The 26,293-nt window shown below is 37.5% G+C and overlaps 1 protein-coding gene across 1 annotated transcript in view; it reads right to left on the reverse strand.

Moving 5' to 3' along the window:
* Positions 1-26,293, reverse strand: part of LOC145694877 (multicopper oxidase 3-like) — a 92,230-nt gene that overhangs the window by 26,275 nt on the left and 39,662 nt on the right. Inside the window, exons 3-6 of the mRNA XM_081771585.1 lie at positions 25,924-26,044; positions 21,376-21,586; positions 13,969-14,189; positions 4,103-4,307 (exon numbers count right to left, since the gene is read on the reverse strand). Coding sequence (XP_081627711.1) covers positions 4,103-4,307; positions 13,969-14,189; positions 21,376-21,586; positions 25,924-26,044 — 758 coding nt within the window. The remainder of the gene's footprint in view (positions 1-4,102; positions 4,308-13,968; positions 14,190-21,375; positions 21,587-25,923; positions 26,045-26,293) is intronic.

Genomic DNA, 26,293 nt, shown 5'->3' on the forward strand with positions numbered 1-26,293 from the left:
TATAAATAATTGTAATAATTCATTTTGTGTAGTGCTAGGTGTAGATTCTCTAAATATTAAACCAGAAATGTTACGATGTAAATACAAATGACTCTGACTTTAATTATAAAGCTAACCAAGAAAATTCTACTGCTTTTTCATCCACCTTCTTCGAACATTGATATGTCACTTAAGACGTACATGGAAGATCAAAAATAGTCCCCATCAGCATCGACGACCTTCTGTCAACGTTCTCGAAGGCCGCAGATTTCATCGCGGTAGAACTTGGTGGAGCATGAAGAGAAGAAGGTATCAAGTGCAGTCTAATACGGAATTAAACTGGCGTCCTCTAAGGTGATTGTCTAGGGAATGGAACAGCTGATAATCGGACGGTGCAATGTCCGATCAGTATGGCGGATTCAATATGTTTCCCATCCAAGGCGTAGAATGCTGTCTCGGGTCATCCTAGCCACATGAAGCTTAACGTTGTCCTGTAACAGGAAGATCCTTTTACGAATCAGAAGTGTTGGCTCCAGAGTTTTGAATGTTACTTTAACATGGCTCAACTGCTCACAGTGCACAGTTGCATTGATGTTCTGACTAACTGCTAGCAGTTCCCGATGCACGATCCCGCGAGCAGTCCATCAAACACACAGAAGGACCTTCTTCTGGTACAGTGCTGGTTTCGGCTGTTTTCGAACAGGTTCACGGCAGCGCCGTGGAGCTTTGTACAGGACCCGCTTCTCATCACATGTCAACACCCTGTCCAGAAATGGCTCCTTCCTTACACGAGACAGCAAAGAAACACATGTCTGCTCGCGTTGCCGTCTGGCCCGAAGTGAAATCATGTGGATCCTATCGACCCAACTTGTAGTACTTCCCAAGTTGATGGAGGTGCTTCCGAATGGTTTCTCCACTCACACTAAATTGTAGACCCAGTTCCTCACATCTCTGGCCACTGTTCGGTTCAATTGCTGCGTGAAGATCATTTTATATATATATTGGTCTTCCGGCACATGGCGCGTCTTCGAGTGTTTCGTTACCGTCCTTAAACTTGTTAAACCACCGCTGCTTTGTCCGTGTAGTCACGACACACCTCACCAAAGGCCTGGCATACTTTCCGCCCCGCTGCAACGGCGTTTGACCCAAGTTTGGACTCGTACAGCATACACATCCTTATGACGCTCTGTGGAGGTCCCATGTTCACTTTGTCCTTACGCAAGTTCACGGTGTAACTGAACTGCCACAACCAGGTATTGTGTTGGATATACCCACATCAACAACTGACCTTCGACTTATCTCCATTCGCATTCAACTCACGGTATGAGGACCAAAGGTACACAGACCTCCACAAAAAGCTACAGAACTTTTTTTTGGTTATCTTTATATATAATATAAATATAACTTCGTGACATTGATTTCGGCAGAAACACGTGGTATTCAATAGATAATCATTTATTGAGCAATATAATGAGAGCTATGAGAAACAGATTAAAAACACTGAACTACGGGATATGGTTGTGAAATCTAATGTCAGCGAAGGGTTTGATGGAATACTGTTTAATATACATTATAATAGAGGAGTGAGGCTGAATATGTTCCCCTATCAAACTTTTATGAGAATGGCATGGAAAGTATTTTTAAATGGATAAAAAAAATTTAAACACCATTCCAGAACTTAACAACGCTATCACACACATTGAATTACTTTGTCACAATGTGTGTCACAAGGAGTTATAAGGTATATTAGGGGATGTACTCCGTATTTGTATTCTGAATTTCTTCAAGGACTACCAGGAATTCCTTGAAATGAAAATGGTGATTTATCATCATTTTGGATGAGTTAGGTTGATACAACATAGATTATTCTTGGCCTAGTTAGAACCTCCAGAGAAGGAAACTGGTTTCTTTACCTGAGTATGATTAAAGATGTGATACCATGATGTCATTCATATGATAGGCAAAATTACGTTAAATATCTAGAAGTGACTAGGCTGCTAATTGACTACACGGTATTGTATGGTTACCTCACCAGAGGAGGATTCTTTTTGCAGTTTGGAGGAAGCAATCTATTTGCAAGAATTCCAGTTGACTACGCAATTGCGGAAACAAAGATACTCAAACTGCCGGTGGAATGCAGGGTGTAGTATTGGTCTAGGTATGGTAGCCAAGTATTACATAACAGCAGAATGCTGGTGGGCATGCTTTAGAAATCTAAGAATGATAACTGATATAAAAAGAGATGGTTTATCACATCCTCATCATGAACTTCCTAGGATATAGAAGGATAAAAAGGATGTACTGTATAATCACTTCTTTATACGTTGAAGGACAGTTGGAGAAATCCTTTTGATGGTCCAGGAAACCTGTCAGTTGCTAGTACCGAAATTGAAAGAGATCTTCTCAATGCCAAAGAGAAAAGGAACAATATTTTTTATCAATTTTAAAGACACAAAATAAAATCCAATGAGATGTCGACCAAATTTTATGACCACCTCAGTAATTTAAGCCCAAGTCTTTCAATGATATACAAACGTCCAAAACTTCATTTGAAATCGTCCCTTTTCTCTCGATAAATGTGGAATTTCCGGAAACGCTGTGGCATATGCTCACTCGTTTTGAATTAGGAGTTTATGTACCAAGTTTTATATCCCTAACATGTCTTTTCTCTTAAGGGATTTCGAAATATGGTCATCCCACTAGAACAATTATAACCTCCACTCTTCTCTCTTCCTGCTTTTATTTTCCTTTCTAAGGAAAACATAAAGAAACTCTGAAAGATATCTTTAATTATTTTAGATGAAAAGTCTAAATACCAAATTTCATGTCTCTAACCTTAAAGGATTTTAAGCTATGACAATCTCATTATAATAATTACAAACTCCACTGATTATTCTCTCCGCTTCTTTTCTGCTCTTCTAAGGAACACATCAATAAAAGTTTATACACGTCCTTAATTATTTTAATCTAAAAACCTAAATATCAGTTTCCATGTTTCTCACCTTAAGGATTTCTAGAACTGATAATCTTATTATAACAATTGTAATTTATATCCTTCTTCCCACTTCTTTCCCCTTGTAGGGAACATATCCAATAATGCTCAAACAACTCTTTAATTCTTTTACTGAATCTAGATTTTGAAAACAAAATAGAGTAAACGAAGATGTTAAATGGTTTACGATAATTCGGTACCAGTTTTAATTAGCGATAGTTTCAATGAATAACGGAAAGGCAACTGGTATAGATAGCACACAAATTAGGATCATTCACAATATTGGAAAGAAGGTAAGAAAAAATTTTTCTGATCCTGAAATGAAATAGATAAAACAAGAAAGATACCACAATATTTTTGAAGAGTACAATGATATACCGTTCCCTAAGAAATCAATCCTAAATGAACGTGAAGACAACATAGCAGATAGTAATTAGTCTTGTATCGCACACAACAAAAAAAATTAAATTGGGTGCTGAACTAAACTGAACTGTATAAAAAAGAAATGAGGAAGTTGAGACTGATCAGTTAAAATTTAAGAGGTATAAAGGCACAAGAGGTTATATTGACTTATTAGCAGTTATCGGTGAAAGGCTTACAAAAAAGGCAATGAGGTATATATATATATAATATAATATCTACTGTATGTATCTCGAGATATTAGTTAGGTTGGAGTTTAGCTCCTTTGCAGCACCAATGCTATGTTAGACGTGAACCTACAGCTTAACATAGAATTCGAACCACATGAGTTCCTATCGGAATTGAATTCTAGCTTCCCCCAACAAAGGCGCGGAAGATACAATATTTTCAAAAAGGAATTCCACTTATTTCGACAAAGCTTTTAATGGAGCGAACTGGTAAATGCTGATTGGAGATTACATAGACCCCTTCCCCAAATGAAATTCAGTAGACTCTGCTATATCACATATCTAACATTAAGAAACAGGTATTTTACGTAGTTATTTCATAATTTTCATCATTCTTACTTTTTTTTTTTTTTTTGTAAACTCATATCATCTCCTTCTCGGTGTACTAAATACCCTTTTCTATCTCAATAAATAATGCTTTGTAATCTAAAACACACAATACATTATTCACATGTATTTAAATGTATAAACGTTGTTCACATACCTGAAAACGAAACTAGTGTGTCAATGTATACAGGCTTAATAGGTGCACCGTCGGACGCAATAAGAAGCATTCTATGTTCCTGAATTTGTAGTTGTTGAGGACATGATAATGAACCGGAGTTGATCACCCGAAAACGATATCTTTTACCAGGTTCTACAGTGAAAATATGATATGGAGAATTTCTCACATACTTTCCATTGGAGTCCTAGATGTAAGAAAAGAAAAGTAGTGTGAGTGAAAATTATTAATCTTTTATTATATTTTTAAGGTGTATATAAGTGATCAAAAATATCCAGACACCCACCTGAATTTCAACATGGTGTTAGGAACGCGCGGTATCAAATATACTGGTAATCAATACAGTGTGGGGCCACTCTTGACCTTGATGACAGTTTCCACTCTCTCAGACATACTGACAATGAGGTGCTGAAAGTTATCTTGGGAAATGACGGCCCATTCTTAGCGTAGTGCCGAGGTGAGAAAAGCAATTGATGTGGCTCGGTATGTACTGGCACGAAGTTGGAGCTCCAAAGTATCTCAGAGATGTTGAATGGGACTCAAATCTGTGCCTTGTGCAGATCATGCCGTAAGACTAACGTTGTTGGCTTGAAACCATTGCCCCACAAGCCCCGCGGGGCACACACACAAATCATCATTCCCGAACTGTTTTTCAATAGCAGGCAGCATGAACGTATTTTCAATGTGAATGTAATTATGTGCCGAACATTCTCGTGGAAAGGAAAGAGGCGACCTCCCTTCTAGAAAAACATGCCCATACTGTAACCCCACCTTCACTGAGTTTCACAGTTGGTATGGCATTATACACTGGGCTTGATGTCATTCACCAGGCATTTCTCACGCTCACACCCAGCTATCGGATCGCAACATGGTACAACGATTTACTCCACATTGTGGCTTGCCACTGTTTTATTGACCGCTTACGCCGCTCGTTACACTATTTGAAGTGGTGTTTTATGTTTATTTCTGTGATGTGGGGCTTGTGTGCAGCTGCTCGTCCATGGTAACTAACTTTTCGGTTCTCATGTCAAACATTCACGCTGCTAGGATTATATTCTGCCCTGTGTGATTGTAGGAATTGATGATTGGCAGTTCTCACGTACTGCCCTATTCAACAGTCGGTGGTCTCTGGCTGTCGATCATCAACCGGCTTTTGCGGTTGTACAGGTCTCAACACGTTTCCACTTAAACAATGACATCCGCTACAGTGGACTTCATTATGTTTAGGAAGGCACTGATGTGTTATATCTATGGCATCCAATCACTTCACCACGTTCGAAGTCCGTAAGTTCCTTGGACCGACCTACACTATACTGCTTGTTGTGATCCGTGCTATGCACACCTCGCTGTAGGTGGTAGCACAGGATGACTCACATCCACAATATGTATTTCGCATGGTGTTTCAATATAATCAATCATAGTATATACAGTACATCATAATTATTAATAGGTAAACAGGTGCTAAAATAAAAATGAGAATTTTGTTAGTCTTAATTGGCTAATTTAGGATCTCATTCTATGATATTGTGCTAGGTTTCTGATAAGTTACTGCAAATAAATGGCGGTTATATGTTCTGTGATCATCTAATAGATAGATATTTGGAAGTATCATTTTGTTTATGTCGCATGTCATTTAATAAACAAAGTTTGTTAGGAGATAGTAAATTAGGCAATTAATGATGTAATGTTACCTTCTGTAAATTAAAACAAAACAATAAATAACAAATATCAGTGTCACAGATACACCACGTGAATGAGTTTGGTTTTTATGGCATGATATTTTCTCAATTAATATTGGAACCGGAAATGGTAATACATTTCCACTACTTCCACTTTTAGTAGAGAGATTAGAGTGGATATGAAACATATACTTGGGATGCCATATTGATTGCATAACATCGCTTTCAGCTATCTATTACCATATCTACTCTACAGTGATCAATGTTAAAACAGGAAGTGGTTTTTCTGCTACTTCCGGTTTGAATATCACCTCCATCAACGAACTCGATTCCTAACTTTTCATCCTCTATATCAGTGGTTCTCAACCTAATTCCTATCACGACTCCCATTTTATCACATCATCTTGCCACCGACCCCTTTATAATTTCTGGTTTGTAATAAGCTTGTGTGGGATTTTTAATATACCTATTGCGGAGATCTCACGATATCCATCTATTTCTATAATAGAATCTATTTCTTGTGTATAGTGGATACAGTAACTTCCTTAAAAGCGAATGGATTAAAAACAAATTTGGTCAGTTCATTCATATTACAAATATCGAATCCGATCCGTTATACTGTTTCAAAATGGAGGCCGTTTGAAAATTGTAAAACTTCATAACGCCCTTGGTTTTGGGTCATATGATAAAAAAATAAAGTGATACCTAATTTTGGTTTAAAAACTGTTAAAAACTATTAAAAACTTATTTAGTATTTTAAATGACTTGATAATGTGAGTTTAAAAGATTGAATCGGACATTGCCGCACTTGAAATCACGCCATCATTGGTTTTGAATTTTAATTGTATTTCAACATGCAAGTTTTGTTACATTTGTATTTTTCTGGTATTACAATATGCAGTTCTCATTAGTTTCATATCGTATCTCTTTCATTTAAATTGATTTTTAAACAACTCTACACCTGTTGAAAATGTTTCGTAGATCTATTTTCTTGTTGTTCTTAATAGTATAAAAATAAAAATATGCCTATCAGAAAAAAAATCAAAATAATATTTAGATTTTTTCCGGTATTAGACTCAAATTATATTTATCTCTTGCGCTTATCTTCGCGACACCCATAAAACCCTCTCGAGACCCTCAGGTTGAGAAACCGTGCACTACATCCTAATAAAAACTGGTAGTGTTCCATCAAGTAGTTCTTGAGATATTTTTGTCCCCCAAACGGACGGATACATACACCGAAAGACAGGGTTAATATCTAAAGGAGTTTTAAACTTAAAGAAGCGGTTGCTTTGTTTAAAAAACGAAAGAGAAACAAAGAAATATTAATCAGTAAAGTATATGCCATTCTGTCATTTAACCTCCTTCCATTTGTACCGTAGCTGCATAACAGTGTTGGGAAATAACGTAACGCAAGTAACGCGTTACTTTTTAAGTAACGTTTCCTAATAACACGTTACATTTTCTCCAAAGTAACTGTAACGATAACGCGTTACAAATTTTTAAGTAACGTACCTAGTTTGCGTTACATTTTTCGCGTTACATTTCGGATGAGTAACTACAATATATGTAAATTTTTTCGGAAACAAATGTTTCTTTCCTGTAAGTGAATTTCTCAGAATAAAACAATCGAGCATGAACTACGTATGTCAGTGACCGACTGTCACCGACACACAGAGAAACAGATAAGTTCGTAGTGCCACTTGCTGTTTTTTAAAGATGAGGACAGCCTTAGGGAAATCACGTGTACTGGCACCTGAAAGTTTTTGTCGTAGATTTTGACAGCTCCAAATCAATGCATTCAGTGAGTGAACTAGGAGTGCAATGATACCGGTAGTCTATTTTACTTTGATTGGTGTTGTTTTTATAAAGATGGAGAACGAAAATATTTTACCGTTCGAACATTTGAAAAAATACTTTTTTCTTAAGAGCTGAGGATGACGGTGGACAGAATTTAAAAGTAAAGTGTCTGAAGTGCCCCAGCAGAAAATATTTATCAACAACTAGGGTGCCATAATTAACGATTTACAGTTAGGGGTTAATATGAATAAACTGTGTTTTGATGAGCAGGCCTACTTTATTACTAGAAAATAGCTTGCTGATGATATGTAATATTGTAGTTCTTTCACATCAGTTTGCTTATCCTAGAGTCCCGTTGATTATAGTGTAATGTTTCTCTATATTCTCTATTTTTAATTTTACAAAACAACATTGTTATTATTATATAATTAGTTTAGCAGAATAATAGTAAGCAACCATTTTTTCTAACGCATAGGGATGAACACGAGTGAAGCTAAAATTCGACTTGACTCGAATTCAAGTCGAGTTTCGAGTAAAGTCAAGGGTAATATCCTCGAGTCGAGTTCCGAGCCGATTCAGTTTTTCGCGTCGAGTTTCGAGTCCAGTCGAGTTTGATAAAATGCTCGTTCGTTTTCATGGCCTGATTACACTGGAAAACGAAAGCCATGGAATAGTTTTAGTGTTGCTTACGAGAGGGGACACTGCTCGCATCTCGTCTCGTCTCGATAACGAAACCACAAGAGATTTTTTATAACAAGCTCAGCTCGGCTTGGCTCAACTGAGAAGATGGCTTGAGCCGGCTCACTTGGGGTGAACCATCGGATGGAGTTGGCTTGGTAGGGATGAGCCATTTGCTCGGTTCGGCTCAACTGAGCCGAGGGCTCTAGCCGAGTCGGTTGGGTGAGATGTTGGCTCGGCTCACTTCTCGGTTCGGGTCGATAGTGAATGAGCTGTGAGTCGAGCTGCTCGAGTCGTTGACAATTCTAAACCCGGGCCGAGCAGTTTTGAAGATATTTGGCCACTAAACTTTTAACAGTGTTTGGCTCGAGCCCGAATACTCAACCTAGACCCTCAACCCAAATTCAGAAGCTCGTGAACAATGTCCTTGACTCCTAGACTTCATGACTACCGAGGTTGACAATCAACTAGTCTTTTTAGTATTCAAATACAAACCGCCTGTCTTTCTTTTTATATACAGTGTTGTTTTAGTTAATAATAATAATAATAATAATAATAATAATAATAATAATAATAATAATAATAATAATAATAATAATAATAATAATAATAATAATAATAATAATAATAATAAAAGTTGTAGTAGCGGTAGTGTCGTTGATAATAATTATACTGTCTATGTAATATACTTGAAAAATGTACTCGAAACTACACATCGGATTTGACTCGAGTCGAGTTGGAGGAAATTTTTCGAGTCGAGTGCTCGGGTTGAGCTCAAAGTTGTCTGTTTCTAGTCGAATCGAGTGTCAAAGAAAACTCGCTCGAACTTGCTCGTGTCCATCCCTACGAGTAACGCAGTATGGCATTTTATCAATGTTACATTACACGAAAATGTTCATATTCAAGTAAAAAAAAATAATAAATGAAATATTTGAATTTTACTTCCCATGGTTATGCCGGGTAGGCTAAAGGAGACGGTGATGATGAGTAATGAATGAAATGGTGAAATGAAGAGTGGGAGGAGACGGGAGAACACCGAGGAAACCCACGCACACGGTGTTTGTCCACCACGAAGTTCACTTGGCGGTATATTCAAGTAAAAATTTGTCCTTGCATTTACATAAAGCGATTCAGAACGAGCAATAATAATAATAATAATAATAATAATAATAATAATAATAATAATAATAATAATAATAATAGCGGTAATAATAGTAGTACGGAAAATTGAAGTCATAATTTTTTTCACATTTTTAAAGTTTCGGACCTAAAAGTAACGTGTTAGTAACGCGTTACTTTCGAAGTAAAGTAACGATTACTTTTTGGAGGCAAGTAACGCGTTACTAACGCGTTACATTTTAAGAGAAAGTAAAGTAACTTGTAGCGCGTTACATTTTTACAAGTAACTTACCCAACACTGCTGCATAATCCCACGCTCATAGAAATTCTGGGGTTTCCGGCGAAAGAACTCATCCAGGTGATTTTTAAGGTATTCCAAGCGAATGAAGTTTTCACCATTTAAGCTGTTTTGAAGCAATCGAAATAAATCGTAGCGAATGGTGCAAGATCGGAGGATCACGGTGGGAGAATTAAAACATCTCAGTCAAGTTCTAGCAGTATGTATCAGGTAGCCAAAAACATGTGTGGTCAAGAAAGAACGCAACACACTTTACGTTGACTAATTCAGGGCGCTTTTTGGTCAATTGCTCGCTTCAATTCACTGGGTTATGCGCATTATTTCTCCGAATTAATGATCTGGTTTTTATACAATAGCTCATCATAAATGATTCCCACCCAGCTCCTCCAAATGCAGTGCATAACCTACTTCGGATGTAAACTGGCTTTTGCACTGGTTGAAAGAGCATTCCACGCTTACACCATAATCTTTAATGTCTAATAATATTACACAATTCAATTTTTCATCATCCGTAACCATCTGCTTTAGAAATGGACAAATTTCAACAGAGAATTGCAAGAGAAATTTGGTCTATCAAAGTTGTCTCCGTTAACTCATGCGTACTCATAAATCGGCCTTGCTAACTATTTCAAGTTGGCGTAATCCCTGGTGTATTACTAACATTACAAGTGTTTTCACGAAAATTTCTAAACAACTAATTTCACATGGAACCATAGACGGCTTATAATATATCAAAATTCATAATAATATATCAAAACTGCTTATTTTCTGCCATTGTTCATGCTGCATTAAATGTAAACAACGCAGCCAAATCACTACTTTTTTCTCGCGTACTCACTGAAGTTTGTTCTGTCACGCGACAGCAACATTTTACACTTAAAGTACCGAACACTTCAGTTTTGCGCTTCAATGCCATATGGCAACAAAAACGGGACGAACGTTTGCAACAAACCAATATATATGAGCGGTTCGGACGAAAACAATGTTAAGTCACATTCTCTAACTTCCGAGTAGAAAAAATCAATATTCCTTTCAACGCAATACCAATCAAGCCTCTCCTGCAATCTCCAGGTGTTCTGTGGTCCGATTTTAACCTAATAACTCAATTTTATCGGAAGTAGCTCTTACCATTGTCTTTCCCCGAGCAAGTCATAAATATATAGTAATAACAAATGAACTCTAGCCAACCAACCCCCACATTTCCCACGATAATTGAAACATTTAGGTGAACTTTCAATATTAATTTATAGTTTCCGATTTGGTTTAAAAGTTCAATTAGATTTCTTTCATTCGTTTCTCCAAACTTACAATGCCACACTTCTGTAGTATGATACCTACCCTGTAGACAGGACTGATGACGAAATAATCGCCGAAAAATACGCTAAAACCTCAATATATCGTAGTGTGAATTGTTGCATTTCTCGATTTATCATTGTTTGATAGGAAAATTTTAATGATTGCGCTTCAAACTCGAATTATCGCGTCAGTGAGATGTAGCCCACATATGTAACCAGAGTTACATCTAGTTTGAGTCTCCGCTCTCCAGGTAGCACTCTTGTCATGGGTTGTGCTAATGAAGTATCCGTTACAGCTGTGTATCTTTAAAAGGTCAAAAAATGGAGCTAAAGTACCTGTTTAATCAAAATAACGTCTGCTTCCACACATTTTTGTCATCGCTCAGTCAATGAATGGATTCCATAGAGAAAGAAGTCTAGAGTCTGCTTTGCGAAGAGTTTCTCACCCGCATGTTTCGCCGTCCCATCATCAGAAAAGGTCTTCCCGTTTTGGAGATACTAGAAGAGATGGTAGCCAGTGTGAGTGATATCGGAGAATACGGTGGGAGAGGAAGTGTTTCATACTGCAATTCACGAAGACGTTATACCTTGGTTTGTGCTAGAGCATTGTCGTGAATTATAAGGACGTCATGTCTGTTGACCATTAATGTTCGCGGACAAGTTTGGGCTTCACTTCGTAAAGTTCAGCACTGTAACGATTTGCATTGATGGTTTTACCTTCTCTGAGAAAGACATGATGGATTACACCTATCATAGACCATCAACAATTTCTGTTGGTAAAGAAGGGACAGGAAACCATTTGGGACGTTGATCACCATCCAACAATTATTCTGACCATATATGATTGTCATACAATGTCTATTTTTCATCTGAATTGACAACGCGATGCAGGAAACATTTCCGGTTATTCTTACACTCAAAGAACTACACACTTCCTGGTTTGGAGTATGATAAGCACATATGTAATGGCACGAACACTTTTCCGAGATCTCTTTTTGAGGTTCTTGTGTACTTGAGGAGCTCATACGAACATGATGTTGTTCAGTACGGACGGGGCGAACTTTTCAGGGCTGTCTAACCAGAACAAAATTTGACGAACTAATGATCAGTTCATTCGCGCCATTCCTGGCCCAGCTTTTTACTTTTCTCTCGCTGTCTCACTTTGACTTCGTAAAAAACAAGTCACTCGGAGTTGTGTGTTCTGTATGGCGCAACTTCAAACAAAGCTGCGAACAACACATTACCTTTTTGACTGTCTGAATACTCAGCCTGATTGCTGAATATGTACAGAGCTTGAAACTAGACACACGACCTTACTTTATCCCTGTGCCGTGTTGCTGAACTGAGTTTTTCAAATATCAAAGTGAATATTTCATTCGCATCAACTAACAACACTAACAACATATCAACTAACAACAAAATTTGCATATATATCAAGGATCTTATAAAATAGAGGATCTGCCCTTACAATAAAATCTTGAAACCATACGTCACAGTTTCGCCGCCCCTACTCTGCCCACTCCGCCCAATAGGATCGCAATGTTTTGAGCCAACAATCATGGCAGAAACGAAAGTAGCCAATCAGACGATGGCAGAAACGAGAGTAGCCAATCAGACGTGCCGATGCTCGGTTGTTTTCTGGCTTCATCGATTTAATAGGATGAAGATACATATGGGCAGATCCTCTATTTATAACATCCTTGATATATATAAAGACTAGTTTTGTTTTTCTTTAATTAAGCTTCATTTTTACTTCTTTGTTTTATCACATATATAAAATTTTAATTAATAGTTGAGTTGAGTTGATTTTAGTTTAGCGTCCCTTTCAGCAGCGAGGCTATATGAGACGTGGACCTACTGATTAACGTGGAATCCGAACCACATGAGCTCCCGCCGGGTTTTAATTAATAGATATGAATGGATGATGATCACCTATTTTAGATGTATTATTTGGCGCATTCAGTGTACAAAGGAATCAAGTTCTCTTTTTGGTCATTTTGCACATATTTCATCTTTAAAATATCTGCCTGACGCTTCGTTCACAGTTTAAAAGATCCATATCCAGACACTGTAAATAACACACATAAAAAAAACAGTGTTAACTGCTTTATGTACTTAAGTGACTCGTACAAACTTTGTCACTTTTCTAATAACTGGAAATTAGACTGGATTCGCTTGTGCTCTGAAAGCTCCATTTACGTATCTTAATTATCATGAATTTGATTATTGCTGTGATTCTCGCAACAGTAAAAAAAAAATGAAATCTTTGAGTTTTACGTCCCACGGTTATGCCGGTTAGGCTAAAGGAGACGGTGATGATGAGATATGAATGAAATGGTGGAATGAAGAAAATGGGAGGAAACGGGAGAAACCCGAGAAAACCCACGAGCACGGTGTTTGTCCACCACAAAGTCCACACGGCGCGAGCTGGGATCGAACCAGGGACCCCAAGCACCGGAGGTGAACGCTACAGTAACAGCTATAATCGAGATATTCAGAAGAGATAATTCTAAGAGAGTATTATTAAGCTTTGCTCACTAAAAGAAACAAAGTTTGGACTCATTGAATTGTTGAGTTCGAAAACCGGTCATCTCCATCGATAATAATTTGAGAGGAGAGACAAACAAAACTAAATTAGTCAATCTGTATCTAATATATAGCGTTATTTTCATTTTTGGAAACTAGAAAAACATCAGTTCTACGGTCCGAAAATGAAAATAACTCTATGTCAGATGCATGTTGACTAATTTCGTTTTGTTTGTCTCTCCTCTCAAATAAGCTTCGATGGAGATGACCGGTTTTCGAACTCAACGATTCAATTAGTTTTTCTAGCCTTCATTTAACATCACAACAAACTTAGCACCAATAATAACAACAATAAATGTAACATTAAAATTCTTAGATCTAAATTCATCAGTTGTCTTTCTTTAAGGATCAGTAATTACAGTATTTCTACAGAGCTATCAATTCAATCCTTACCATAAATCTGCCCTTGCCGTTAATAAGAAAACTTTTAGGAAGTTGATTTGGATCTCGAAGTCTTCTTCCAGGAAAGTTATTAGCACCAAGTTCATGATACCAATCTTGAATAAAGATATAATGATCTGGATTATCATAATCGTACAACCCACCAGCAGGGTCCCTATCTTTAGGTTCCCGAATAATTAATGAGCCAGTAATTCCATCAAGTCTTTGGAAACCTATAAAAAAAAATCATTTTTATAGAATTTAATGATATACAAAACTAATGATTTTAAAAAAAAATCCTAATCAAACAGTAAATGTTAGTGATAGTAAGACGTCATTAAGCTTGTTCAAGCCAGATCTACCAATTTCACCAGCAAATAGAACTCCAGAGTGTGTTCCAGTCGTCAAGGAATGTTACAACTATCGTTGTTTTACATTTTCAATGTTGTTATTGCTGTCACTTAATTCGACCGGTTTTTACCGTTCGTATATTAGGATGTGGTTATAGCGAAATTTTCATTTTTCCTGTCTCCAATCATCCTTCATCCTTCTTAGAACAGTGTTTTTATACCTAGTTTATCGATCACTTTTCCTCAATCAGAGATAAGTTAGGGCAGCAAAAGTGAAGTATTTAACATTTAGATACAAAAAACAATAAGATAAAAACTGTTCCCAAAAAGAAATAATAAGAGCTTACGGGAGCACCGCTCTCAAAAAAATATCTTAAATACACCATTATCTTTACGCATCGATAATTTCAGATCTCCTGTGTGTCCACTCTCCTGTAATATTTTTGCGTGCAGATTGACAATAGGTCATCAATTAAAAAAAAACACTTTTATGGCGTTAGATTGGGTTAGTCTTCTTGTTCACCTCAACCATAGGTTGGTGGGCAACATGGAAATTTTAAAACTTTTCTCTCGCTTGGCAGAGCTGTTTTATACGTTGATAAGGCCTCTTCTTCGTAACTGCATCTAGATATTCCATCCTTGGTCTTCCTTTTCCTGGTTTTCCTTCTGCCTTTCCCTCTATCAGCACAGTGATCCAATCGGAGTGTCGAATAAGATGGCCAAGCATGCTGTTTCTTCTTTTTCCTATTATCTTCATGATCTGTCGTCCTTCATTAGCTTTCTTTAGTACGTCTTCATTCCTTTTCCTTTCGGTCCATGATATGCGCAGCATTCTGCGCCAACACTACATTTCAAATGCTTCCAGCTTGGATATTTCAGCTTTTCTCAATGTCCACGTCTCTGATCCGTACAGCGCCACGCTCCATACCAGTGTCTTAATAAATTGTTTACGAACGTCCAGCGACACATTTCTTGATGTTAGTAGTCCTCTTTTCCTATTGAATGCTTGTTTAGCCTGTGCTATTCTGGAACTTACGTCTTTTTCACTTCTTCTGACCGAGGATACTAGACTTCCTAAATAGCGAAACGTCTTAACGTCTTAAATTTTCTCTCCATCTAGCCATACGTTTGGCCTTTCCTGTCCTGCTCTTATGCACTTTATCACTTTCGTTTTCTTCTTATTTATCTTCATTTTGCATGTTTTTTCCAGTTCGCCATTCAAGTTTGAAAGTGCTTCCTGCATGTCCTCATCGTTCTCCGCTATCAATGCTGTGTCATCTGCAAACCTTATTGTGCTGAAAACCTGACCATTTACTTTATGCCTTTCTCGTTTTCATCCAACAATTCTTTCATAGCCTCTTCTATATACACGTTGAACAAGAGAGGTGAAAGTCCACATCCTTGCCTCACTCCTTTACTTATTCTTGCTTCCTTCTGATCTCTTCCTATAACAGCTGTCTGGTTCCTATAAAGTTGGTATATTATTCTTCTGTCTCTGTAATCTACTCTCAGCTTCTTCAACGCTCTGGACATGATATTCCAATCTACGTTATCAAAAACTTTCTCTATATCTACAAATGCTATCACAATTGGTTTGTTTATTCTGATGTGCTGTTCCATTATCAACCGTAGACTCAGTATTGCTTCCCTTGTTCCTCTTTTCCTCCTGAATCCAAACTGGTCCTCCGATAACCGTTCTTTGATCTTCTCCTCTATTCATTATGTGATAATTTTGCACAGTACTTTTGATGCATGGGAAAGCAAACTTAACGTTCTGTGTTCTTCGCATTTCCGTGCGCCTTTCCTCTTCGGGATAGGTACCAATATGCTTTTCTCAAAGTCTCTTGGTATTTTTCCCGAGATGTACAGCTATTCCGAGATTCTTAATCACTTCCGTTGGCACTTTGAGGCTAACGAACTTACCTTGTTAGTGCGGACTTGTATCTCAATGGCATATATCTTATTTGTTGACATGGTGAGATTTATGGGCTTGGCTTTTGATCACTGCTTAACGTGCGCACTATACTTTCGGAATATTTACTGCTCTGGTCTCCGAACTATAAACTTGTTTTATATATTTTTCCCCCGCACCTGGGATACTGATTGTATTATTCTATTGCGATTATATCTTAGCCTATTCTGTCAAAATTTGACTACGGTTGTATCATTCATTCATCTGCTCGTTTCTACCTGCTGAAGCAATTTGACACAGTTCATCACCTGGGCATTCGACTAGCTACTGGTGCTATCCATATCAGTTCTGTTGTTAGCCTTTACGCAGAAGCAAAGGAACGATCTTTAGCTTAACTTGTCGTCAGCCCAGATGCGTTTCATTTCAGACCAATGTTGCAGCTATCCGTTACGTGGTTGCCAGATTTATGACCGATATGCAGAACATTCGCTCTTGGTACGTTCATGCTTAAGAAATCCCTATTCTATCTGTAGACAAATTTAACTGACCATCTCCTTGTTTGGGGCACGTTGGTGCTCTTCGCCATGGCTGTTGACTCCATAAAGACTCGACCTTTGTCAAGCACACACCAAACAGTCACAAGTGTCCAGGAATATCAACAAGAGTTCACAGCCTTGTTGGAGTAGTACCCCAATTTTAATGTGTTTTAATACCGAAGTTCAAAAATTGGGAATTACGTTAGTTGTGCTTTCGTCATAGACGATGACAGTTCGGAATTTAATCTGCATCGCCAGCGTTCAGTATTTTCTATTGAGCTAACAGCAGTTAAGGTTGCTCTCGATCACGTGTTTCAGCATTCGCTTAGTCGTGTGTTTATCTGTACCAACTCACAAAGCTTTGTAATAAACGCGCCAAATTCCTTTACTAAGCAGCCTCTAGTGCAAGACATTCTTGAGAGATGCCATCAGCTACAGCAACACAACTGTGTCCCCGTTGTCTGCTGGGTACCGGTGCACGTCGGCATTCGAGGAAACGAGTGTGCCGACACAGCAGTCAAGAATACTGCAACATCCAGCAATCATTACAGTGTACACACCTACATTGCATTGGAGCACCCTCTCCCGTTTTCGAATCTCCGCAACCACTTCGTCCAACTGATGCGCTTGCATTAGCAAAGCGGATTGGAACCAGGCCAACGGAAATGTTTTACTCAATAAAACTTATTTTGGACACCTGACAGACATCGTCGCGCACTAGTTGCCTAGATGAAGAAATTCTTACACACTTTCGTACCGGACACTCTCTCATTTCACTCATTCCTGTTTAGTGTGTGGCGCTAATCATCCGTATTATGAAGAATGGATCGTTCCACTGAGTACACGACACATTATTGTAGAATGTTCAGGATACTCACCGTCAGACCTCAGAAAGAGTTTAGGGATAAATAAAACTTTTCATTATGTCTTACGGGATAATAGATCTCTATTGACCGTATTCTCATTTTTATTTGTGAGACGGGAAGAGTTAACGTACTCTGAGGTCTTCTTTTTATAAATTTTTAATTTATTTTTCTGTTATGTGTTACTATTATTGGTATTTTTTAAAATTTACTTTTAGGTATACTTTTGTATTTTGTTATTTATTCTTTTAGCTTTTTAACGTTCTGTCGGAATTTTACTTTTGTTTCGTTTCCATGTGTCATTTTTGACTATTTATATTTGAACATCACTTTCTTGATGTTTTATTTTTATGTAGTTGTTAATGAAAAGATTATGTCAGCCATTAGTGTTATCATAACAGGGAGAAACAGCCTCGCTCCTCAGGTACCCATTAAAACACCAGCAAGCAGTTATTTGAGCAAATGCAAAGGAATCTGTTGTCATTCAAGATCATTTTTCATATTACACAAGCGAGTGTCTCTTCGTATAAGATAAAATAAATGGAAGGGGCAGATGGTGAAGAGCCAATGTGCCATTGCACTACCCCAAATAATGCAAAAATTGTATTATTTGACCTACTAAGGAACCAGGTACTCAATTTAGCCCACGATACTTTAATTGCAGAGTCAGCATTACCTACGAGAAGATGGTTTGATTCGTGCGGTGATTGAAAGAGCTTAGAAGCACTCGAGTACCAGATTTCTCCGGGCTCTCCCGATGGTCTGAAAACTGCTTTCTGCGCATGCGTGTTACTCGGGACTCAGTACGAAAGTAAGGAGGAATAACTAGCTTGTTATGCCACCGTTGAGGCAGGCTGCAAGCGGGAGATTTCTTTCGGATTCGAAATCGCCTGGGATTGCATCACGTGTCTCCTAGTTCACTTGTTTGCATTCTTTTATTTCCAAGCTAGCTACTGTCTAACTACATATTATTTATTATATTTTGTCATTGGATTTAATTCAGAGAAATCATTAATTGCATAGAGTAACGTGTGAATTATGTATCTCTGATGTGCCTTTTATTATAGCGCTGTTCTCTACTTTCCTTCTTAATTTTTTTATTAAAAAAAATAATCAGATCCACGTTTTAGTCGCTATTATATGGCGACAAACTAACGCATAAAAATTTAGGAATAATGCCTGATTTAAAATTATGTATGAAGCAGATGACCCGTTATAAAGAAAAATTGCGTCAATTTAACAAGAACATGTATTTGAAAAAAATGAAATTAAATCTTTGAGTTTTACGTCCCACGGTTATGCCGGTTAGGCTAAAGGAGACGGTAATGATGAGTGAAATGGTGGAATGAAGAAAGTGGGAGGAAACGGGAGAACCCCGAGAAAACCCACGCACACGGTGTTTGTCCACCACAAAGTTCACTTGGCGGGGGCTGGGATCGAACCCGGGACCCCAAGCACCAGAGGTGAACGCTCTACCACTGAGCCACCGCGGCCCCTAACATGTATTTGAAAAACAGGTTGGATTTGTGGTTGTGATGTAGTAAAAACTTCATTCTGTCTTCCGTGTATTTTCTTCGAAGGTGACGCAAGCTGGACAAACTTTGGCGTCACTGACTTACAAGGAGAAAGCAGACTTTGCTAAAGGAATTTAAGGGCTATTTTTCGCGAGGAGGTAGTGCACATTTAAGGTGTTAATATTACAAACTGGGAGAGCGCAATAGTCAAAAATAACTGAGAAAAAGGGTCTTAAAGTTTTCGACTCGCCGCATATGTCATACCCCGACGCGTAAAGTTAGCAAGTGACAGCATGGATAGTGAGAAGCATCTGCGGCTCACGTGCAAAGGGTCCAAGGTTCGATTCCCGCTCCAGTCAACATTTCTTGTTTTTTGCTTCAAGCAATGAAGTAGCCATTTGTAACTACAAGTAAATTAATTCACTATATGTTTGTAGTTAATAAAACAACAGAAATGTTCAAATTAGTTGTAAAATCATTCAATGTTCCATGTTAACTAGCAACCAAATGAAATGTAGTCCGAAATATATTGATATCATGAGTTATATTATAGTTACCACAGTCATTGTGGAAAAAATGTTCTTGATGCTTCGTGTCTACATCTGTTGACAGTGTGAGAATTACAATAGGAATGAGGGGGAAATCTCTTTTGCTCATTACAACATCCAGTATTACCAAAGGGATTTCCTCCTCATCCACCTTCGTGATATCAATATAAATCGTGATATCAATATATTTGCGCAATAGATTACATTTTGTTGCTAGTTAACATGAAATATTGAAAGATTTTACAATTGATTTGAACATTTTAATTGTTTCATTAATTATAAACATATGGTGAAGACTACTTTATTGGTTGAAGCAAAAAACAAAAAAATTGACTCGACCGTAAATCGAACCCAAGACCTTTCGCAGTGAGCCGCAGGTGCTCCTCACTCTGCCACGCCATTGCTTGATAAATTTACTCGTCGTTTGATATACACGGCGAATCGAAAATTTTAAGACTCCTTTTCTCTGCTATTTATGTCTATTGCGCTCTCAGAGTTTGTAGTATTAACACTTTAAATGACCACTACCACCTCGCGAAAAATGGCCCCGAAGCTCTTTTACCAAAGTCTGCTTTATCCTTGTTAGTGCATATTTGGGATACTTAAAAGAAAAGAAGTCAACGGTACAGTTAAACAATATATTTTATCACGGTATATTTTACTTTTTTAACGTATAAGCATAAGACAAACATCGCAGCACGCGTTATTAAGAACACAAGGGACCATGGTGCTGACGGTCCCTAAAATTTCTGACATCCCGCCGGGCATTCCATATTCACTACTCTCAGGACTTAGCTTTTGCCTACTTCGGATCTACCTTGAAGGCAAAGCAATCGAAAGATTCTATTAGGAGCATGTCCGGGAATTATGCACCCTAGGGATTCCTTGAGGCACATTGCACGTTGCTGAATTACACATTTTTTAATAGCCTATGTGTGACTTCTTAACGCTGCTTTGGACCGCCACTTCAGTTTCTCGAATTCAAATAACCGGGTGTTGCAATGCAGCTTTCCACGATTTTGAGCAGTCCTAACCCTAAAAGTATGTACTTTTCACTACAAACCTATATGAATTTTTTCTCTTATTTTCATATGAGGAATTATCTCGTATAGTTTTTCGGTAAAGTTCATTAACACTCTATATGTACCTATCTATCACTAATTATTGTGTAATAAAATAATTATAAAACGAGTTACTTGTGCCTTTGTATGATCCTTTTTTTGTGGATATGTTCTTTTACTTTGCACAATTTTGGCATTATCACTTCATTTAGTCAGGAGCCGCCACTGAAAATAAATGACTTTCATATTTCAAAAATGAATCTCATGTAGTTATATTATTGCAGAAGAAGTTAATGTGTAAAGTAACCATTTAGGCATCAAGATATTAGTGTAAGCCGTCTTCGGCTTTTCAAATACGGTAAACGATGATAATCTTAAAAGTATATATTACAATAGCATTTTTCCTAAAATTGTTCATAGATTTTTAACATCATGCATCCTTCCTGCAATTTAAGCACTTTATTTAATTTTACTATTAAGAGTGCCATTTGAAAAGAAAAACTGAAACTTTTCAGTTCAACGTCCCATGGGTATTCCTGTAAGACTAAGGGAGACAGAGGATTAAGGTGAGTGAATGATAATGGAAGAACTACGATCACTATGTTGTAGGGAAAACAAGAAATTGCTATATATACCTGAATGAGAGTGATAGAAATAGGTGCCTGCATCTTCTGCTGGGAATGAATATCTGAAAGTAGATGCCTCTTCGATATTGCATTGCGTCACCATAAAAGACCCATCCGTGTAAGGTGTTCCACGCTGTAGAATTCCATGCCAATGGATTGTAGTACCTTCACCTTTTATTTTGTTTATGACATCAACAACTATTGTGTCACCTTTGCACACCTAAAATAAACAAACATATTCTTCTTTAGGACAATAAGTTTGACTTAAGTTTAGGAGCGTCAACTAGAGCTTAATGGTGAGGAGATCAGCCGGTATAAGTACTTTAACGTTTTTAGCTCCCGTCGTAAACACACAGGATGTTATAGTTTCCTCCAGGTTAATGTGCGTGTATGTATGAGTGGTCCCTTATTTCTCGGTAACTACTCGCCGAATCTGAACAAAATTTGGTGGCAAGTAAAACAACGTCCATAAGAAATAAAGCTTGCTATATTTAGTAGTCGAGCTCCACCAGGAACAGGTTCGGCTTGACTTGTATGTGGAATTTTATATCTCGATAACTACTGGCCGGATCTGAACGAAATTTGATGGGCAAGTACACTGAGGGAAAAAAATGTAGGTGGCGTACTTAAAAAGATAGGTTACATGCATAATTCCTGTAATTTTTCGACTTGACGTACAGCAGACGTATAACTGAAAACGCATGTTTTATAATACTTTCCGTATAAGTGTTTCATCTACACGTACTTTCCGTATGAAACAATGTAGGCGGTCAGGATCTCACATACAAATGGACGTATATAACATATAGCTGAGGAATGTAACATAAGTATATGCATGTGATATACGGAAAATTGTTAGATGTCAGACATCCTGCAACGGTATGATGTAACACCTAAGGGCAGTGCCTATGTAACATACGGATAACGTATGCTCCGTACTGATTTCTATAGTAAGCAAGAGGATACCGAATATGCCGCTGTCCGGAGAACGGATTTTTCTCTGTGTACCTCATGGTCTGTGAAGTAAAGATCGTTAGATTTGGTAGCCACGCTCGGCCACGGACAAGCTAGGCTCGGCTCGATTTGTACGTGATACTTTAATTTTCGATAACTACTAACTGGATCTGAACGAAATTTGTTGGAAAAATACTAATTGTCTAAAAAATAAAACTTGCTATATTTAGTATCCGAGCTCCGCCAGGGACAAGGTCGGCTCGGCTCGACTTGTATAATTTATTTCTCAGTTAACTACTTCCCGCATCTGTACGAAATGTGGTGGGCAGGTAGTCCAACGTCTGAGTAATAAAGTTTACTATATTTAATAGCTGAGCTTCACTAGAGACAGGTTCGGCTCGAATTATATGTGGTACTTTATTCTCGGTAACTACTTACCGAACCTATTCGTTGGCAAGTAGCCCATCATCTAAGGGATAAAAATCGCTTTATTTCGCGGCTGAGCTCAGCCAGGAACAGGCTCGTTCAGCTCTGTTCGACTTGTAAGTGGTACTTTATTTCTCGGTAATTACTCACCGAATCTGAACTAAATTTGATGGACAAGGGCAAATAGTCTGAGGGATAAAGATGGCTATGTTCGGTGTCCGAGCTCGGCCAGACACAGGCTCTATCTCTGTCTCTTTGACCATCCGTGTATTCCATGATAACTCTCGTAAAATTTATCCGATTTTAATAAAACTTGTCATGTGTCTTCCCTCCACTTGCAACAATTATCTGAGTGTTTAGGATTGTAATGTATCAAGAATAACGGAGTAAAATTCTCCATGTTTCAAGTTGTCACATGTACGCACAGTTAGATTTATAGCTTGGGAAAAGTTTGTCCTATTAAAAATTAGGTGAAAATGTTACTGTTGATCTGTAATTGATTGTATGAGTTTATACCTACTAGGTATATGAATCTTTTCAGTGAAGCAAATATTATTGGATAGATTATATTGGAATATATATTTACCGATATAATAAAGGTAATTAAGTATTACGTTAATTACTTTCATTCTCACTAGCACTAAATTAGTTTGGCATGCTCGAATATTTATTATTGGCAAACGAGAATATGATGATGCAGATTTACAATAAGGGTCTCACTAGGAATTCATTACACGTACAATACTTTTTTGACATAATCGACTCTTAATACCTTATATATATAACCATACCCGCGAAAAATTCGCACCAACCCGTGGCAGGTATAACTACAATTAAGATTTCTATATATTCAGGTTCAAAGCAAGGAGAAGCTATTGAACCCCTCCTGATTTAATTTAAATTATAAAACAGTTTTTCTTTTTTAAAAAAAACTTTCGCTTGGTTCTATAATACATAGCATCACTAGTTAAATTTTATATATATATGAAAATCATAGGGCAAGCCCTTAACCCCTAAATGATGCTCCTGCTTTAGTTTCTAGCTTGCAACACGCCTGATATATCTAAGTAAAAATTTAGGCACTGAGAGGCAATGTTACTATCAACTTGTAGCAAGCATGAATCAAGCAGTCACCCCACTTTACTCAAAATGACATTTTCGTACACAAATTTTCTAATTGTTTTCTTGTGTATATTATAAGATGTTTGCCACGAATACCTTCTTCGCTTACAACTTAATTTCCAAAGGAGAAAAAAATAAAATTAACACAAACTTGGTAGCTTGTTGGTCATGCTAAACTCGTCACTTTACAAAAGCAATATCAAGCACCTTAATTTCCACAAAATGGAATAATTGCTGTGAACTAGATGGATAGTGACCTGATCAGATAGCTGTAATAATATGTCTTAGTGGAAATCTTTTGTAAAAGAATACAGAGATGATTCGAGAAAGGATTGTAATATTAAACAACTCTTTCTATTGCAACCCTTAATCTTCATGTATTTAATATTACACTATTAATAAACATAATTACCAATTTTCTACCTACCATAATTCAAACTTAATATTATAACCGGGACTTCTACAATGACTTAATTTTGCTTCTGCCATTGGAATTCGCCATTCCTTCTTTCGTATTTCGAACGAGTATAGATTGGGTGTTGATGATGGTAACAGCTGAGTGTCTCAGGCATTCGGTTTGGAATCTTGAAGCGCAATCCATCGGAGGTTTGAGCCCCTCTGAAGAGTATAGTCGGATTTTTAACTGTTCTCGATATTTCTGTGTTCAAGTCCCTGCCCATTGGAATACGAAGAATATTGACAAAGATGATCTGGGAGACAAGTGTCTCGGTAGGTGCGATTTAAACAATAATAATTATAATAGTATTAGCGTTCTTGTTCTATAATTAGGAGGTTCCGTGCTCAAGTTCCATGGCCGGCCGCTCTGGAAAGAGCTACAAGAATGAAGAAGATACAGTTAAATTCAGGTCCTATTCAACTTTCTCCCATTTCCACCATGGTTTCATTTCATCCATAATGGTTAAAATTTCCAGGGATTCATTATTGTTTCACTGGTTCCTGTTAAAATCTTGTATATACAAGTGCATAACAGTGATTACATGTCAGAAATTTCATGTGGCATTTAATGTGATGCAACTTATCGGTAATAAAGTATCTCCTCCAAAATTTAATGGCGTACTCCTACTTCCGTGCAAATCACGCGCAGACTATCCTCAGATAAATAGAAACAATGCTACCAGAATTACGTCTTCAAGTTTCCAGCATCCCTGCCTTCACAGAACATTCATTCTACTTACCACTGCGTAGTATAGCAGTCTCCGTAAACTGTGCTGCGTGTACTGCTTGCTACTTCAATTTTTATCCATTTTATTTCATTTTCGTAAACATACAGTAAAAGCACTTTCGCTACAACATCGCAGTTCTGCTACGGTTGCCCACGACGAGGGTGACGAGATAGAGCTTTTCCAATAGGAAAAACATACACTTTGTAAAACGAGATATCACTTTCATGACACGATTTCGAGAAGAGAGTGAGTTTCCTTGTGAGTATATAGGTAGCGCATGCGCCTTTGGCTCGGAATACATGAGTTCGATTCCTGGCGGAAGCTTATGTGGTTTGGATCCCACATTAATCTGTAGGTACATGTCTCATACAAAGTGGCCCAAAAGTAGGTATACAGACCAACATCAATCAAGTGCGACATTTTAATTTATTAAGATAATGAATTTACTTGCTTTGGATTGTTCCGAGCTTAAGGTATAAGTTAAAATAAATTAAGAACAGATAAGGAAGAAACTAAATCAATATCTGTATGGATAATAATAAGTAAATTATATAAAATGTCATGACCGATCAATACGGAACTGTATACCTACTTTTGGGCCACTCTGTATAGTCTTGCTTCTCAAAGGGACGCTAAACTCAAATCAAATAATTTTAAAAAATCGAAACGAGACAGCCTCAACTCTTGTCAAAGAGCCCCAACTCTAGTTGCAACTGTCTGTCGCATGCAGGTAAACCACATTAAAAAAAAAGAAAAAAAAAAAGTTACTACTCAGCTACTTCGTCCGAAATCTGTTATCATTACCAGTAAGCCTAGAGTACAGCAAATGTACTGCATATACAATGATATGGGTTACCTTCCCAACACTCACCTGAATTGAAGGTCCCGGCATCATCCTGTTGATAGATTTTACAGCTGTTTCATAGCCATCACCTGTAATACACTGAGGCTGGTAACAATCTTTGATATTTTCTGTGCAGTTCTTACAAGCACTAAAAGAAATAAATAGTAACAGAACAAATTACTTAGGTTTATGGTTACTTAGTATTATGCGAATTCTAATATTTATTATTTCCTACTTGTGGTTTAAATGTTCATGCCTTTGATTAAATTCTTCCATTTTCATACAATACAGGTTAATACTGAAAAAACTCGGGATAAAATCTGATGTATAGATTGGATGAAGTTCTATCCAGATCACCAGCTTTCTCATTGTATTAAACGACTGACTGTACAAAATA

The sequence above is a fragment of the Thermobia domestica genome, chromosome 9 (assembly GCF_964235325.1).
Source record: "Thermobia domestica chromosome 9, izTheDome1.hap1.1, whole genome shotgun sequence".
NCBI lineage: Eukaryota > Metazoa > Arthropoda > Insecta > Zygentoma > Lepismatidae > Thermobia > Thermobia domestica.